Source organism: Haliotis rufescens, unplaced genomic scaffold (assembly GCF_023055435.1).
Source record: "Haliotis rufescens isolate VD_foot unplaced genomic scaffold, xgHalRufe1.0.p SCAF_13, whole genome shotgun sequence".
Lineage (NCBI taxonomy): Eukaryota > Metazoa > Mollusca > Gastropoda > Lepetellida > Haliotidae > Haliotis > Haliotis rufescens.
In genome coordinates this window covers 15613796-15631380 of record NW_025963813.1, presented here as the reverse complement: position 1 = coordinate 15631380, position 17585 = coordinate 15613796, and the positions used below count along the sequence as shown (strand labels likewise).

At 38.9% G+C, this 17585-nt stretch overlaps 2 protein-coding genes across 2 annotated transcripts in view; both read left to right on the top strand.

The window, feature by feature from the left end:
* The first annotated feature begins 4444 nt into the window (after positions 1-4444).
* The window catches only part of LOC124116395 (pantetheinase-like), a 39258-nt gene continuing 26117 nt past the window's right edge, over positions 4445-17585 (top strand). The window contains exon 1 of the mRNA XM_046477715.2: positions 4445-4687. Coding sequence (XP_046333671.2) covers positions 4484-4687 — 204 coding nt within the window. The 5' untranslated portion in view covers positions 4445-4483. The remainder of the gene's footprint in view (positions 4688-17585) is intronic.
* Positions 15031-16297, top strand: LOC125378594 (pantetheinase-like). Its single transcript, XM_048394226.1, has one exon. It carries the CDS (start codon positions 15149-15151, stop codon positions 15941-15943), a length of 795 nt encoding a protein of 264 aa, XP_048250183.1. The 5' UTR covers positions 15031-15148; the 3' UTR covers positions 15944-16297.

Genomic DNA, 17585 nt, shown 5'->3' with positions numbered 1-17585 from the left:
TACTTCAATACCACCTCATTCCAAGTATATATAACCTTTATGTCTCCTCGTAAAATGTATACATCACTTCATTATCACCTCATTCCATATATATATAACCTTTATGTCTCCTCGTCAAATGTATACATCACTTCATTATCACATCATTCCATGTACATATAACATTTATGTCTCCTCCTAAAATGTATACATCACTTCATTATCACCTCATTCCATGTACATATAACCTTTATGTCTCCCCCTCAAATGTATACACCACTTCATTTTCACCTCATTCCATGTACATATAACCCTTATGTATCATCCTAAAATGTATACATTACTTCAATATCACCTCATTCCATGTACATATAACCTGTATGTCTCCGCATAAAATGGATACATTATTTCAATATCACCTCATTCCATGTACATATAACATTTATGTCTCCTCCTAAAATATATACATTACTTCAATATCACCTCATTCCATGTACATATAACCTGTATGTCTCCGCATAAAATGGATACATTATTTCAATATCACCTCATTCCATGTACATATAACTTTTATGTCTCCGCCTAAAATGGATACATTATTTCAATATCACCTCATTCCATGTATATGTAACCTTTATGTCTCCGCCTAAAACGGATACATTATTTCATTATCACCATGTACATATAACATTGATGTCTCCTCCTAAAATGTATACACCACTTCATTATCACCTCATTACATGTATATGTAACCTTTATGTCTCCTCCTAAAATGTATACACTACTTCTTTATCACCTCATTCCATGTACATATAACCTTTATGTCTCCTCCTCAAATGTATACATCACTTCATTATCACCTCATTCCATGTACATATAACCTTTATGTCTCCTCCTAAAATGTATACATTATTTCATTATCACCATGTACATATAACATTGATGTCTCCTCCTAAAATATATACATCACTTCATTATCACCTCCTTCCATGTACATATAACCTTTATGTCTCCGCCTAAAATGTATACATCACTTCATTATCACCTCATTCCATGTATATGTAACCTTTATGTCTCCTCGTAAAATGTATACATCACTTCATTATCACCTCATTCCATGTACATATAACCTTTATGTCTCCTCCTAAAATGTATACATCACTTCATTATCACCTCATTCCAAGTATATGTAACCTTTATGTCTCCTCCTAAAATGTATACACCACTTCATTATCACCTCATTCCATGTACATATAATCTTTATGTCTCCTCCTAAAATGTATACATCACTTCATTATCACCTCATTCCATGTACATAGAACATTTATGTCTCCTCCTAAAATGTATACATCACTTCAATATCACCTCATTCCATGTACATATAACATTTATGTCTCCTCGTAAAATGGATACATCACTTCAATATCACCTCATTCCATGTACATATAACCTTTATGTCTCCTCCTAAAATGTATACATTATTTCATTATCACCATGTACATATAACATTGATGTCTCCTCCTAAAATGTATACATTACTTCATTATCACCTCATTCCATGTTCATATAACCTTTATGTCTCCGCCTAAAATGTATACATCACTTCATTATCACCTCATTCCATGTATATGTAACCTTTATGTCTCCTCCTCAAATGTATACATCACTTCATTATCACCTCATTCCATGAACATATAACCTTTATGTTTCCTCCTAAAATGTATACGTCACTTCATTATCACCTCATTCCATGTATATGTAACCTTTATGTCTCCTCCTAAAATGTATACACCACTTCATTATCACCTCATTCGATGTACATATAATCTTTATGTCTCCTCCTAAAATGTATACATCACTTCATTATCACCTCATTCCATGTACATATAACATTTATGTCTCCTCCTAAAATGTATACATCACTTCAATATCACCTCATTCCATGTACATATAACATTTATGTCTCCTCGTAAAATGGATACACCACTTCAATATCACTTCATTCCATGTACATATAACCTTTATGTCTCCGCCTAAAATGTATACATTATTTCAATATCACCTCATTCCATGTATATGTAACCTTTATGTCTCCGCCTAAAATGGATACATTATTTCATTATCACCATGTACATATAACATTGATGCTTCCGCCTAAAATGTATACATCACTTCAATATCACCTCATTCCATGTACATATAACATTTATGTCTTCTCGTAAAATGGATACATCACTTCAATATCACCTCATTCCATGTACATATAACCTTTATGTCTCCTCCTAAAATGTATACATTATTTCATTATCACCATGTACATATAACATTGATGTCTCCTCCTAAAATGTATACATTACTTCATTATCACCTCATTCCATGTTCATATAACCTTTATGTCTCCGCCTAAAATGTATACATCACTTCATTATCACCTCATTCCATGTATATGTAACCTTTATGTCTCCTCCTCAAATGTATACATCACTTCATTATCACCTCATTCCATGAACATATAACCTTTATGTTTCCTCCTAAAATGTATACGTCACTTCATTATCACCTCATTCCATGTATATGTAACCTTTATGTCTCCTCCTAAAATGTATACACCACTTCATTATCACCTCATTCCATGTACATATAATCTTTATGTCTCCTCCTAAAATGTATACATCACTTCATTATCACCTCTTTCCATGTACATATAACATTTATGTCTCCTCCTAAAATGTATACATCACTTCAATATCACCTCATTCCATGTACATATAACATTTATGTCTCCTCGTAAAATGGATACACCACTTCAATATCACTTCATTCCATGTACATATAACTTTTATGTCTCCGCCTAAAATGTATACATTATTTCAATATCACCTCATTCCATGTATATGTAACCTTTATGTCTCCGCCTAAAATGGATACATTATTTCATTATCACCATGTACATATAACATTGATGCTTCCGCCTAAAATGTATACATCACTTCATTATCACATCATTCCATGTATATGTAACCTTTATGTCTCCTCCTCAAATGGATACATCACATCATTATCACCTCATTCCATGTACATATAACCTTTATGTATCCTCCTTAAATGTATACATCACTTCATTATCACCTCATTCCATGTATATGTAACCTTTATGTCTCCTCCTAAAATGTATACACCACTTCATTATCACCTCATTCCATGTACATATAACATTTATGTCTCCTCCTAAAATGTATACATCACTTCATTATCACCTCATTCCATGTACATATAATCTTTATGTCTCCTCCTAAAATGTATACATCACTTCATTATCACCTCTTTCCATGTACATATAACATTTATGTCTCCTCCTAAAATGTATACATCACTTCATTATCACCTCATTCCATGTACATATAACCTTTATGTCTCCTCCTAAAATGTATACATCACTTCATTATCACCTCATTCCATGTACATATAACCTTTATGTCTCCGCATGAAATGGATACATTACTTCAATATCACCTCATTCCATGTATATGTAACCTTTATGTCTCCGCCTAAAATGGATATATTTCTTCAATATCACCATGTATATATATATAACCTTTATGTCTCCTCCTAAAATGTATATATCACGTCAATATCACCTCATTCCTTCTATATATAACCTTTATGTCTCCTCCTAAGATGGACAGCGAAAGTACTATGTTTGGAACTGTTATAAAGAAGATGATGGACTAAGGTGGACTATATTATTTCATCATATATTACATGTACACCGAGTGAACATTTACCTCATTTTTGTATTTATCTATTTATTATATATATCATGATCACCTCCTGATAGGTTTATAACACTTATATAACAGCACCTAAAATATACAAAATATCACCTTTATATCAGCAGGATATAATATATTTTAATATCACCACCTACAATGTATATATCACTCTCAAAGTGTCTACTTACCGGTATATCGCTCCTGTTACCATGCTTATATCACACACACACACACACACACACACACACACACACACACACACACACACACACACACACACACACACACACACACACACACACACATACAATGTATATATATATATATATATATATTTCATAACGACCAAGGGATCGTCTAAACACTGACATAACCATTTGCGATTGGTTACCAATGTAAAGCGTCTGCAGAATCAACAGATGATACCGGGATTCAAAGAAGCATATCTAATTACTGTTCCCATGATCTGTTGTTTCTCGGCTGACACAGCCCCCACTACACCCTTATCTAGGAATAACGCCTTCCTTATCGAGACCCCGCTTTTGCGTTCTCGAAAATACGTGTCGTCACGCGCAGGTCAGGTAATAACACGTGACCTTCTTCAGCATTTACCACGCTCCCATGAAGATAAGACGTTGCCGCCCAACTGTCTCTTCAGCAACAGTTGGACATCAACGCAAGAATTTTTTTCGGAATCGGTTATTAGAACGTCCATTTGACAGCCTGTAGTCATGGCGTCGACCTGGATATACATCACGCTGACGATGTTGCTGTGTGTGGAGTCGGGAGTGTCAAGGACGTTTCGAGCTGCAGTTCTTGAACATGCACTGCACCTTCCCAACACAACTTCAGTCGTATCCAGGCAACAAGCACTGACTTATGTTGAGCCTAATCTGGCCGAATTCGAACGCCAAGCTGCAATCGCTCGTTCACAGGTAGGACACTTCGGGGCTAAATGATGTATTTATGACATGTTATGAAATATTTCCTTTATAATGTAGACGTACATGTACAGCATGGGTGGTAGTAAAATGGATAGAGCGCCTGCCACGAGAGCCGAAGATCAGGGGTTGGATCCCCGGCAGCGTCATACCAAAAGACGTTACAAGATGGTACTTGTTGTTACCCTGCGTGGCGCTCGGCGTTTAAGGACAAAACAAGAACTGCTCGGCTCGGAGTCGGTATACTGTGTCTGAGTAGGGTATTCATGTTAAAGTGGGGCATGGTATCTCAGTGGGCTAGCACTATAAAACCGGTATTAGTGCGGACTGGTACAAACAGCCGCTCATAATTAGTGACTAATCCTATTTCACCTCACCTGACATATGTAATGTTAATCTCAAAGACGTACACGCGGAAATAATCAGAGAGCCAACCTGTCTAGCCGCTTTCCGAAGGTCAAGTCCCGACTAACCCAAAGTATTCTAATTTTAACCAGTCAAATCACTGACCAGCTGCCACGTATCGAATACGATACATCTCTGGTCAGCCTGCAGTATCCCGCAACTCATCCACAATGTCAAGCTTCAGTGGCCAACCGGCCATTCTCTAGCGCTGATAAGAAGCCATGCTGTTGACCATAGTAATAATAGCCCAGTTTCTGTAAAAAATTGTATTGGGCAGCGCTGTGAATATTTATCTTTATATATTTAACTTATTTAACTCAGGGAATATAAAAGACATATATAACCCCCCTGTTAAAACCTATACCCTGCCAAACTGCCTACGATATTAACTTAACTGCTATAATGATTGTGAGCTCTCCGCAAGGCCACAAACTTTGCCTCCTGGTTGCACGTGCACCACGTGTCGTTCACACAGGATGTGAAAATTCATTGTGATCCGATGATGCGTTCAGATGCAACGTCACGGTATTTAAAATGTTCATCTCAACCATAGTTGCATTCAAATCATATGTTCCCCTGTTTTTCTGTGAGTAAAGCATATCATCAACGATCATTTAGTAATTGACATTCAGAAAGCTGTACTGCTCTGAAAGAACCAGAGTGGTTCAACAAAATCTTGACTGTAAGACCTCCAGTAAGCTGGGTACCGAGTAACAAGATCATTTTTTTTAACACCAATTCCCAGACAAGCAGAATAAAACACCGTGTGGTATTAAGCGGTAATAAAAAATCGAGAAGAAAATGGTACTCATCTTTAATCTGATTTAATTCTCACAGATTCGTTCTGCTCTGCGGATGCCTGCGTATATACCAGATGCAATAAATCGCTCATGCCACGTACGCTCGATAATTCAGTTTGAAATTAAATTACATTAATACAAAATAAACAGTGTTGTTTACAGGCAGAGATTTTCATCATTTGTATCACAGTAAATTACGTTTATAACGAGCACGCTCATAACGAACTGATCGATATTACAAACCTATTTTTAGACCCGGCCTTTTGTTGTATATATGCTGTAAAAATGCTTATAACGAACAACGGTTATTACGAACTCAAATTCGTGGCCACTCGTTCATTATAACCCTAGTTTACTGTAGATACATTTTTGAGATAAAGATTGAGACCTTTGCATATATACATGTTTGAGTCTTTGGGTAAAAGATCTACAAAATAAAGAGTGAGATGAAACACATTGTCCACTCCAAACATAACCCTCACCAGCACAACAATTGCTTTACATATATTACCCAAACAGGTTTTTTCTCTGTTGTTGCATAAAGGATCATATTATAGGGCACTCGTGAAGAGCAACCTCCTCGTGGTGAGTGCTGGGTAACGCTAATCGCTCTTCCCCCGTGTGGAACCGGGGCAGAATATTTCCACAGCCTCCCATTGCTGGTCGTATGAGGCGACTAAAATGGGCAACCTGTTTGCCGTGGGTTGCGCCCCTGTGTCGGCGGAGGACGGGATTCTGGTGGTTGAGGGCATTGGAGCCAGGAACCGGTGTTCCTTTTGCCCAACACACCACTTCGACCCTTACTTCGCCTAGACGGGTGGTAGAATAGGCCCGATTCTATCAATCGGCTGGTCACGCCATGCCCTGTGTATGCAACACGTTCATATTATAATTTTTCGATTGATGTGACTGTTGGGTATGAATCTTATACATATACATTCTTTGTTATCAACTTGCCTAGAGTCCCATGCCAGAAGGCGGTGGCTCATGGGCCAATCTGGTTATATAGACCTCTGAATTCTGTGTTCTTGAGAAATGTGTCATGGGCCGAACCAGCCTGGCATTTCTTCTTTAAGATATCATGGCTTTTTATGTCTGTATTTTCTGGAGTATAACACCTTTGTAGCCCTGATGTTGCAGACTGGCTTCCGCTGCGACGTCGTCCTTGTTGTCACTCGATGGTGGGTGGGGAACAAGGGTGTTGAATTCTATTCTTCTACCATGTCTCACCACGCTTCTTCTGGTTCATCAAAGACCTACAAACGTAGACATGTCGATTGTATTTCATCTGAAGATGAAGATAATCCTCCAAATACTGTTTCTTGGCCTCGGTTTATAGTCATTGCCTCTGCCGATGGCAGTCCATTGAAATTAAACCCGTTTGCTATCTCCAAGGGCATAGAAGGTGCCTGCGGAGTAGTCAAAAATGTGACCCGACTCCGAAGTGGTTCAATTCTGGTTGAATGTTTACAGAGGCAACAATCTGTTAACCTGCTGGGACTACAGCAGTTCGTTAACACCAAGGTTGTTGTCTCTGAGCACAGGACTCTGAACTCCTGTCAGGGTATCGTTAGAGACTATGCTCGGTGTCTTTCTGACATGAGCGAAGAAGAGATTGTAGATGAACTAAAGGTACAAGGTGTAACCGCTGTAAAGCGTTTCACCAGAAAACAAAATGATAAAATCATCAAAACAAATACGTACTTGTTCACTTTTGACCTGCAGAAACTCCCGACTTCTCTCAAAGCTGGTTATTTCAACATCGGAGTGGAGATATATGTACCAAACCCACTCCGATGCTTCAAGTGCCAAAAATTTGGCCATGGGGCTAAATTCTGCACCCGCGCCACTGTCTGCGTCCGTTGTAGTGGAGCTCATGAGAGCTCCGACTGCTCTGCTGAATCTATCAAATGTGCAAACTGCGATGGTGTCCATGTTGCTTCATCGAAAGTCTGCACATCATATATATACGAGTCCCAAATTCTCAAAATAAAATGCACCCAAAATATCTCGTATCACGACGCAAAAAGATTAGTTCAACCACAATCCCAAACTACTGCTGCAAAAACTTATTCTGCTACCGTCTCTTCGCCACTTCCTGTCAAGAAAGTTCATACAATTTCCACTTCTTGCCAAACAACTTTATCCTGGGTGACAGACCGGCAGATCACCCTGGAGGATGTGCCTCCTATCACTAGAGCACCATCACATGTCTCTACATCAGCTTCACAGACTGAATTCGATCATCATGACCAAGAAACAGTTAAAGCATTGGAAAAGGTCAAGGGCGGTGCCCACTTGACCAATAAAGAAAAGAAACAGATTAAGAAACGAGCCAAGGCCCTCCTACACCTGGAGGTGCCTTCTCATACGCCTAACCATGTTGAGGTTCACAATTCGTTTGAACCTCTGGAGATGGAGGTCACTCCTTCCAACTCCATACCTGGGAGTGGTCCTCCCCCACGTTCCAGATCACCGGTTGAGCCGCCATGAGTTGCTCTCCAAATATCATCCAGTGGAATTGCAGAGGACTAAGAAATAATTTTAATGATTTGCAATTATTAATACAAGATCATAAACCATCAGCATTTTGCCTCCAAGAGACTTACTTGAAAACCACTGATTTAATGGATATCAGACAGTTTAATTCGTATCATTTCTATTCACCTCCGGGTGCTAAAGCAACTGGAGGTTCTTCTGTCTTGGTGAGGCAGGGTGTTATTCACAGCCCTGTAACTCTTGATACCCCACTTCAAGCTGTCGCTGTCCGTATAACCCTGCACATTGTTCTAACTCTATGCTCTGTTTACATCCCTCCATCATCTTCTATGACGCAGACTGACCTTCAGGCCCTGTATGACCAGCTCCCGAAGCCATGTATTATTATGGGCGATTTCAATGGACATAACCCACTTTGGGGCAGTGCGCATACCAGTAATAAAGGAAAGACCATAGAAGATTTCATTTCTGATAACAATTTGTGCATATATAATGATGGTTCAGACACTTATCTACATCCTGGAACAGGTACTTACTCTTCTCTGGATTTGTCAATTACAGATTCAGAAATACTGAATGAATTTGAATGGTCAGTCCATAATGACCTCTGTGGAAGTGACCATTTCCCTACTGTTTTAAAGCCTGTGACCCCATCTGATGTTCCTCCATCGTCAAGATGGAACTTTAATAAAGCTAACTGGGCCTACTATGGAACTCTCTGTACACACAAACTTAAACCTAATCTTTTTATTGGGGTTCCTGATCCTATCAAATGTTTTTCTGATGAACTAACAAAAATTGCTGATGAATGTATTCCAAAGTCCTCTGCGGTTCCTCACATACGAAAACCATGGTTTAATGATGCTTGCAAGCAAGCTAGGAAGGCCAGGAAAAAGGCCGAGCATTATTTCCGTCGCCATCCAATGGTGCATAATCTAAATAAATTTAAGATTCTGAATGCTACAGCCAGGCGCATATTTAAACAAAACAAACGCCAATCTTGGCAACAATATGTCTCTAAAATAAATTCACGTACTCCATTGTCTAGGGTATGGAATATGATTAAAAGAATAAAAGGTAAGGGTTCTAAAACTACCATCCACCATCTTCAAAATGGGGATGACTTGTTGACAGATTCTTCAGATATTGCCAATAAACTTGGTGAAACTCTGTCTAAACATTCTTCCTCGTCGAATTATGTCCCTAAATTCCAATTCTACCAAGAGCAGCAAGAAAAGAAATCTATCAATTTCAAATCAGATAATGGGGAAGATTATAATGAAATCTTCTCCATGCATGAGCTCCATACTGCTCTTGGGCAGGCTCATGATACTGCTTCGGGATCAGATAATATACCTTATCAACTCCTCAAACATTTACCACAATCATGTCTAGAAACCCTTTTAACAATATTTGATGATATCTGGAATTCAGGAGAATTTCCTTCTTCGTGGCGTGAAGCTATTATTGTTCCAATCCCTAAACCTGGTCGTGATCATACTGATCCTTCAAATTATCGACCAATTTCTTTGACCAGCTGCGTTTGCAAAACTATGGAACGTATGATCAATAATCGCTTAGTTTGGTTTCTGGAAACCAATAATCTATTAACAAATATACAATGTGGTTTTCGTAAAAACAGAAGTACCATCGATCATTTAGTTCGTTTGGAAACTTTTGTTAAAAATGCCATCATAAACAAACAACATGCAGTGTCTATCTTTTTCGATTTAGAAAAAGCCTATGACACTACATGGAAACATGGTATTTTAAAAGATTTACATGATTTTGGATTACGAGGCCGTTTGCCTCAATTTATATCCAACTTTTTATCAGATAGACAATTTCAAGTTCGTGTGGGTTCTACCCTGTCTGATCATTATAATCAGGATCAGGGTGTCCCACAAGGCAGTATCTTGTCTGTCACATTGTTTAGTATTAAAATAAACAGCTTAGCTACGGTTTTAAACGATTCCATTGATGGATCTTTATTCGTGGATGATTTTAACATTTCATGTCGTGGTAAAAATATGCATACTATTGAAAGACAATTACAGTTATGTCTTAATAAAATCCATAAATGGTCATTAGAAAATGGTTTTAAATTTTCAAAATCAAAAACGAATTGTATACATTTTTGTAGAAAATACAAATCACATAATGACCCCGAACTAGTTTTGGATCATACTCCTATTAAAGTTGTAAAAGAAGCCAAGTTCTTGGGCATTATTTTTGACCACCATCTCACCTTTTTACCACACATAAAATATTTGAAAAATAAATGCCTGAAGGCCCTTGACCTTCTGAAAGTCGTTTCCAATTCAAAGTGGGGAGGGGATCAGAAAACCCTACTCCTACTCTACAGAGCCCTTATCCGCTCCAAACTGGATTATGGCTCCATCATCTATGGTGGAGCCTGTAAAAGTAATTTAACATTATTAGATACAATACATCATCAAGCCCTGCGGCTTTGCCTTGGTGCATTCAGGACTTCACCCATTAATAGTCTGTACGTGGAGGCTGATGAGCCATCACTAAAACAACGTCGTATAAAACTGTCATTGCAATACGTCACTAAACTATTTTCAAATCCATCTAATCCAGCTTATGACTGCGTTTTTCATCCTATGTATGAGGATCTGTATCAAAAGAAACAATCCCTCACTCCACCCCTTGGACTAAGAATAAAACCTGAAATATCTGCTGCAAAAATTGACCTAAATAACATCTCTCCCACTCAAATACTGTCGTCTCCTCCGTGGCAACTAGTAAAGCCGCAAGTAGATCTTTCCTTAACTAAACTAAAGAAATCAGACACTAACCAACTAATGTATCAGCAAGAATATAATCAATTAAGAAGCACTTACAGCACTTCCAAGTCCATATTTACTGATGGATCCAAGGACGGTGACGCAGTTGCTAGCGCCACTGTCATTGGATCCAGAACAATATCATCCAGATTACCGAATGACAGTTCAATTTTTACAGCAGAATCACAGGCAATATTAACAGCTCTCAAATATATTAATACTCAGTCTAAACATAAACAGTTCATCATCTTTTCTGATTCCCTTTCCTGTCTTCAGGCCATTAAAAATATTTCATCTGAACATCCACTTTTACGTCAAATAATTGAATTACATAACGATCTTGCGACTGGCCAGTACGACATCGTCTTTTGTTGGTTACCTAGCCACGTTGGAATTATCGGTAACACAATGGCCGATGCTGCTGCCAAAGCAGCACTCAACAAATCTGTGACACCACTTCTGATCCCGTACACTGATTTTAAACCCGTGATTAGATCTTACATCAGAGATCTTATGCAAAAGAAGTGGGACACCCAAGTAGGTATCAATAAATTACATGAAATTAAACCCAATATCGGTTACACCTACTTGGGATGTCAGTCCAGATTTGAAGAGGTCATTATGCGACGATGTCGTATTGGCCATTCCAGATATACACATGAGTATTTGTTACAAGGTGAAGATCCTCCGTTTTGTATCCCTTGTGATGAAAGAATCACAGTCAAGCATGTCCTGCTTGACTGTATTGATTTTGCCATCACAAGGGATACTTATTTCAATGTTTCATCTATTAAGGATCTTTTTAATATCAGTTCTCATTTAGTTATTGGTTTTTTAAAAGAAATTGAATTGTACCATAAATTTTGATTCATATGTTGTCTATATAATACACTTTTTATGATTGGCAGAATAAATGCAATAACTAAGTTTGTTAGTGGCTGTATCCTCGAAGGGGGTTGAAGTAATGTAAAATGATTGTCCCCTGGAGAGGGTATATAAGACCACGTCATTCAAAGTAGATTTGTTCTTGCCACAGTCTTTAATCGTAGTATATATGTTATTTTAATATGGCTAAATATGTTAATAATCGCCAACACCTGAAGGGATGATGTAAATCCGGCTGGGGTCCATGCAGGTAGCAAAAGTACTGTAAGTCCCCATTGACCCTAGCATGGTGATCTACCTTCAGCTGCTGGCGAACTATAGCCTTTTTTATATTGTACCGTAATTTATAGTGTTATCTTTTTTATAGTTGTATGCTAGTTTTAAATAATAAACTGTGATATTCTAGTAATTTTACTGTCCATCGATGACAGGTTTTAATTAAGTTCAAACTGTATGTATTAACATTTATCGTCACGATATGGCTGAAATATTGCCGATGTGACGTAAAGCATTAACTCACTCACTCACTCATATTATAGCATTTCTTAGTGTGTCTATAAGATGGTATGTTTAATCATTTCCGAAAGATTTAATAGAGACTTGCGACAAAGGTAAGGTGAAATGGGGTTTAACGTCGCGTCCAAGAATATAGCACTTACACAGCGACGTGCATGCACGTGTGTGTGTGTGTGTGTGTGTGTGTGTGGCTGCTTGTACCAGTGCCAGTGCCGCAGATACCGTGCCGCAGTTAAACATGAGTACCCCACTCAGACACAGTAGACTGACTCCGGCCTGACCAGTCCTTGTTTTAGCCGCTTAAAGCCGAGCGCCAGAAGGTTAGAACTATCTTTCAACGTCTTTTGGTATGACGCGACCGGGGATCGAACCCCGGACCTACCACTCTCCGGACACTCTACCATTAGACCACGAAGGCGGTCTTACAATAAAGACAAACTTACAAGAATATGATTTGTACCTACAAATTACTTTAAATGTAAGCCTTCGTTAAATAATAAAGATGCATTACCTTTGTAGACATTCATTATCTATTAGCATTGTTGAACAGACAAAAATCATTTCGTAGCGATTAAACTGCTGATAAACAAATGTAACATGTGCCATTGACCAGTGGTATTTTGTAGCAGAAATACTCCGAATTGTAATTATTTTCTCTCCCAAAGAAAACAACCCCATACATCTAACAACGAATTGCGTTACATTGTTTTGGCAGCTGTTGTATATTCATTACATTTTGTCGCATCAAAACTTGTATTGTCCATAGACCTGTTATGTTTGTTTGTTTGTTGTTGAACGTCGCACTCAACAATATTCCAGTTAAATGGCGGCGGTCTGTAAATAATCAAGTCTGAACCACACAATCCAGAAATTGCCATCATGAGCATTGATCCACGCAATGAGGATACAATGACATGCATCAGCCAAGTCCGCGAGCCTGAACACCGATCCCATTAGTTGCTTCTGACCTGGATCTTTAAGGGTTAACCGTTATGACCTTTCAACTTGAGGCTGCATATAGCCTATTAAGGTGCAGCTTGTGACTATTTCTGTTTAAAAAATGATGGGAAACTCTCGTGTTGTGTAGCTCGGCGATAAGGGGAACTTTATATAATTACAGTGAAGGTCACAAAGAAAAGAAATACGACCTTCATTTGGCACATAATATATTCACTATAACAGCTGTACCGGGATGTCATGATCGGACTTTGGTCAGTACGTGTATGCTAATGAAAAACGTGTTGAGTGTATGACATATTTACATTCTTGTATCATCAATATTTGCTTAATATGAGCAGCGATAGTTTTACAGTCAGTTGAGGTTAATCCTCTTCAAAAACTATGAGTATGTTTACCAGTGGTATTGCGTTCCATGTTGGGAAATTGGATCCACACAGTGATAGGGTGTACGCTGACCCAACTACAGGTCACACCGACCAACATGTGATAGGTGAGGTGAAATGAGGTTTAACGTCGCGTCCAAGATTATTGCACTTATATTGCGACGTGCATGTACGTGTGTGTGTTTGTGTGGCTGCTTGTACTAGTCCGGACTGATGCCGATTTATAGTGCTAGCTCACTGAGATACCATGCCGCAGTTGAACATGAATACCCCACTCAGACACAGTGTACTGAGTCCGAGCCGACCAGTCCTTGTTTTAGCCCCTTAATCCCGAGCGCCAGACAGGGTAACATCAAGTACCATCTTTTAACGTCTTTTGGTATGACGCGGCCGGGGATCGAACCCCGGACCTTCCGGGCGGACGCTCTACCACTAGACCACGGAGGCGGTCCCAACATGTGATAATGTCACTGTGAAGCTATACACTTATAATAATATACACATCTGTAATATGCAGCGTTATCTTTTCGTGGCGACCAATCCTGTTGTTATTCTAACAAAGCACTACAGTGTCAATCAAATAAATTGGAAAAAACCCATACCTGTTAATATTCTATTTAATAATTACATTTGATTGTGATCTCTATTAAAATGAAATTGTACCATATTCTGTTCCTTTCAGAGTGTTGATATTCTGGTCACACCCGAAGATGGCATATACGGCATGCGGTTTAAAAGAACAACAATAAGACCGTATATGGAAACAATCCCAGACCCAAGAAACGTGACGTACAGCTCCCGCAGACATACCCAACGTCGACGTCCAACGACGTCTGAGCTGCATGGCTTGTGACAACGCGCTCTACCTGGTAGCCAACTACGGTGATATACAACCCTGCCACTACCAATACAACACGGACATTGTGTTCGACCCGAACGGTACACTCATCGCGAGGTACCACAAAAAGCATCTCTTCTTTGAATACCAGTTGAATACCAGAACCAACTGAAGCAGAGAACGTCGTGTTTGAGACGCCGTTTGGCAGATTTGGTGTCTTCACCAGCTTTGACATTATGTTTGAGAAGCCAGCAATATCTCTCATTGAAGACCTCAGTGTGGGCAACATCGTGTTCCCTACAGCGTGAATCGACGCCCTTCCCCTCCTGGCCGCGGTGCAATTCCACTCAGCATTCGCCATGGGGATGGGCGTGAACTTCCTGGACGCAAACATCCATCGGCCCGGGGACAGGTTTCACGGCAGTGGTATTTACACGCCAGATGGCGCTGCGGTATACAACTACAATGACACCATCGGGACTGGAGGCGGTAAACTCCTTATTGCAGACATCGATATTATGGATAAAGCTGCACGTCGTCCTGTCGAGGACCAACCCAAACCAGACTCGAGGATGCTCAGCGTGGATCAGTTTGAGTTTAAGTCCAATCTTTTCAATGATCTGTTAAACTTTGTATCCCTCCGAGATCCTCACGCTGACGAAATCAAGGTCTGCCACAACGCTCTCTGTTGTCACGCTACGTACACGGCCAACCTTAATGAAGGTGACATGTATGCTCTCGGCGCATTTGATGGTCTTCACACATACGAGGGACAATATTACCTTCAAATATGTACAATGCTTAAATGTGCCAATTCATCCTATTCAAGCTGTGGTACACCAACATTTGATGGCAGCTCCATCTTCTCCAACATTGACATCCGGGGCACATTCAGCACACCCTACATCTTCCCTGAAGTGCTGATGTCAGACACCGGAAGTCTCGCTTTAGGGCAGACGCAGTTGAGTTTCAAGAACGGAAGTCTCGTCACAAAGAATCCCCTGGATCTCCCGTTGTTGTCTGCGACTCTGTTTGGACGGAAGTACAGCTGGGACAACGGTAACGACTACGACAAGGCATCTGGTTGCTGCGGTCGCGACAGCATTCAACTAACTATCTACCTGTCCCTGGTCTTAACACTGTTTCTCAAATGAAGATGACACGTAACACCTGATTGAGGCTTCGATTCAAGAATCTTATCCAAATCGAACGCTACATCTCTCCCTATTGTCGTAAACCAAACCGACGACGTTTGACTTGTTTCATTGCTAAAGAATCATAAATACAATGTAAGCGAATTTGTTTCTTGTTTTTAGACTGAACATTCTTCTGCTGCATAAAATGCATTTGATATGGGAGTGATACAGTCTGATTGGTAGTTTGAAAGTTTGTCGAAGTTTGCCTTTGGCTCTAATGATCAGCATAAATTGAAATATTTTGTTCGACTGCAAGTACAGTCAGACTTAATTCAAACATTGAATTAATTCAAAGTTATGAAAACGCCTGAGATCAATGCAATTAGTTTGTTGATTTAGAAGAGAGAATTATCTCTAAAAGATTGACTAAATTAAAATGTTTGGTCACATAAAAATAAAATGGCAATATAACCAGGGACATGGAACGTTTGTTAATAAAAATATATTTGCACTGGTATTATAACCTTGGTGCCATTACAATCAGGGCATTTTGCACTGCGGATATCCGTTCTTGGAAAAATACATGGCATTGTAAGCAGGGACCTAACAAACAGGTAGGACTGTATCTAGAGTAATAACTGGATTACAGTTTGAATATATAAACTGTTAATACAACATTGATAGCATCCCTGTTGATAAGTGGAATACTTCTATTTGTAATATGTCTGCTGCGTGTCAAAATATTATTTCATGTACTCAATATATGTTGCTTTCAAATTAAAACTAGTTTCTCTCATGCGGGTGCGTGTGAGTGTGCGTATTCTTGTCTGTTCATGTTCGTCTGAGTAATGGTACCAAACAGTTTCTCATGTTTTTGTAAAGTGCATTCAGACTTGCAGATGTGTATGTGATGCGTTGATGATATTACACAAGAATATGCGTATGATTAGTTGTCAGTTAAACAGTATGGTTAATGAAGTATGCTTTATGTACTGAAGTGTCATTACAACCCTTGTCTTCATCAACTGATCATGAGATGTAGATAACCTACCGCACCCTCTGTACTATAGTCTCGTGTTGCCTTTTAGCCAAGATTTTATGTGATTAATACGTTGCAAGGTTGTGGGTATTTGTGAATTTATCATCCACATTGTAGATATCGCTGCAATGAAATTGCATTACGATGCTTTTGAGACCATTGTGACGTCATTGGTTACCATGACGTCAGATTCAAATGACAACACTCATGGCTCTGCCACTGAAGCTGTAAGCAGTATTTTTTTACACTTATTACTTATTACAGTCTACACACTGATAAAATTGGACAAATGATGTTTGATGATAAATAAAATCTCACCCGAGTATCTTTTGATATCAAATATATCAATACTCGTTTATATCTGTGATATCAAAAGACACTCGGGTGAGATTCTCTATGTCTTAGACATTAATCGACAACATTTTTGTCATTATGATTGGAAGGGAATTCTTTTTAATACATTTGTATAATGACGAAACATTTTTTGTTGGTTTTACTTATTCCTTTAATATTGAGTGAGTGAGTGATTGAGTGACTATAGTTTTACGCCGCTTTTAGCAATATTCCAGCAAGGGACACCAGAATTTGGCTTCACACATTGAAACCCATGTGGGGAATCGA

Excerpts from the sequence above, each read along its gene's own strand:
- LOC125378594 (XM_048394226.1), top strand. The coding sequence starts at position 15,149 with ATGGGGATGGGCGTGAACTTCCTGGACGCAAACATCCATCGGCCCGGG.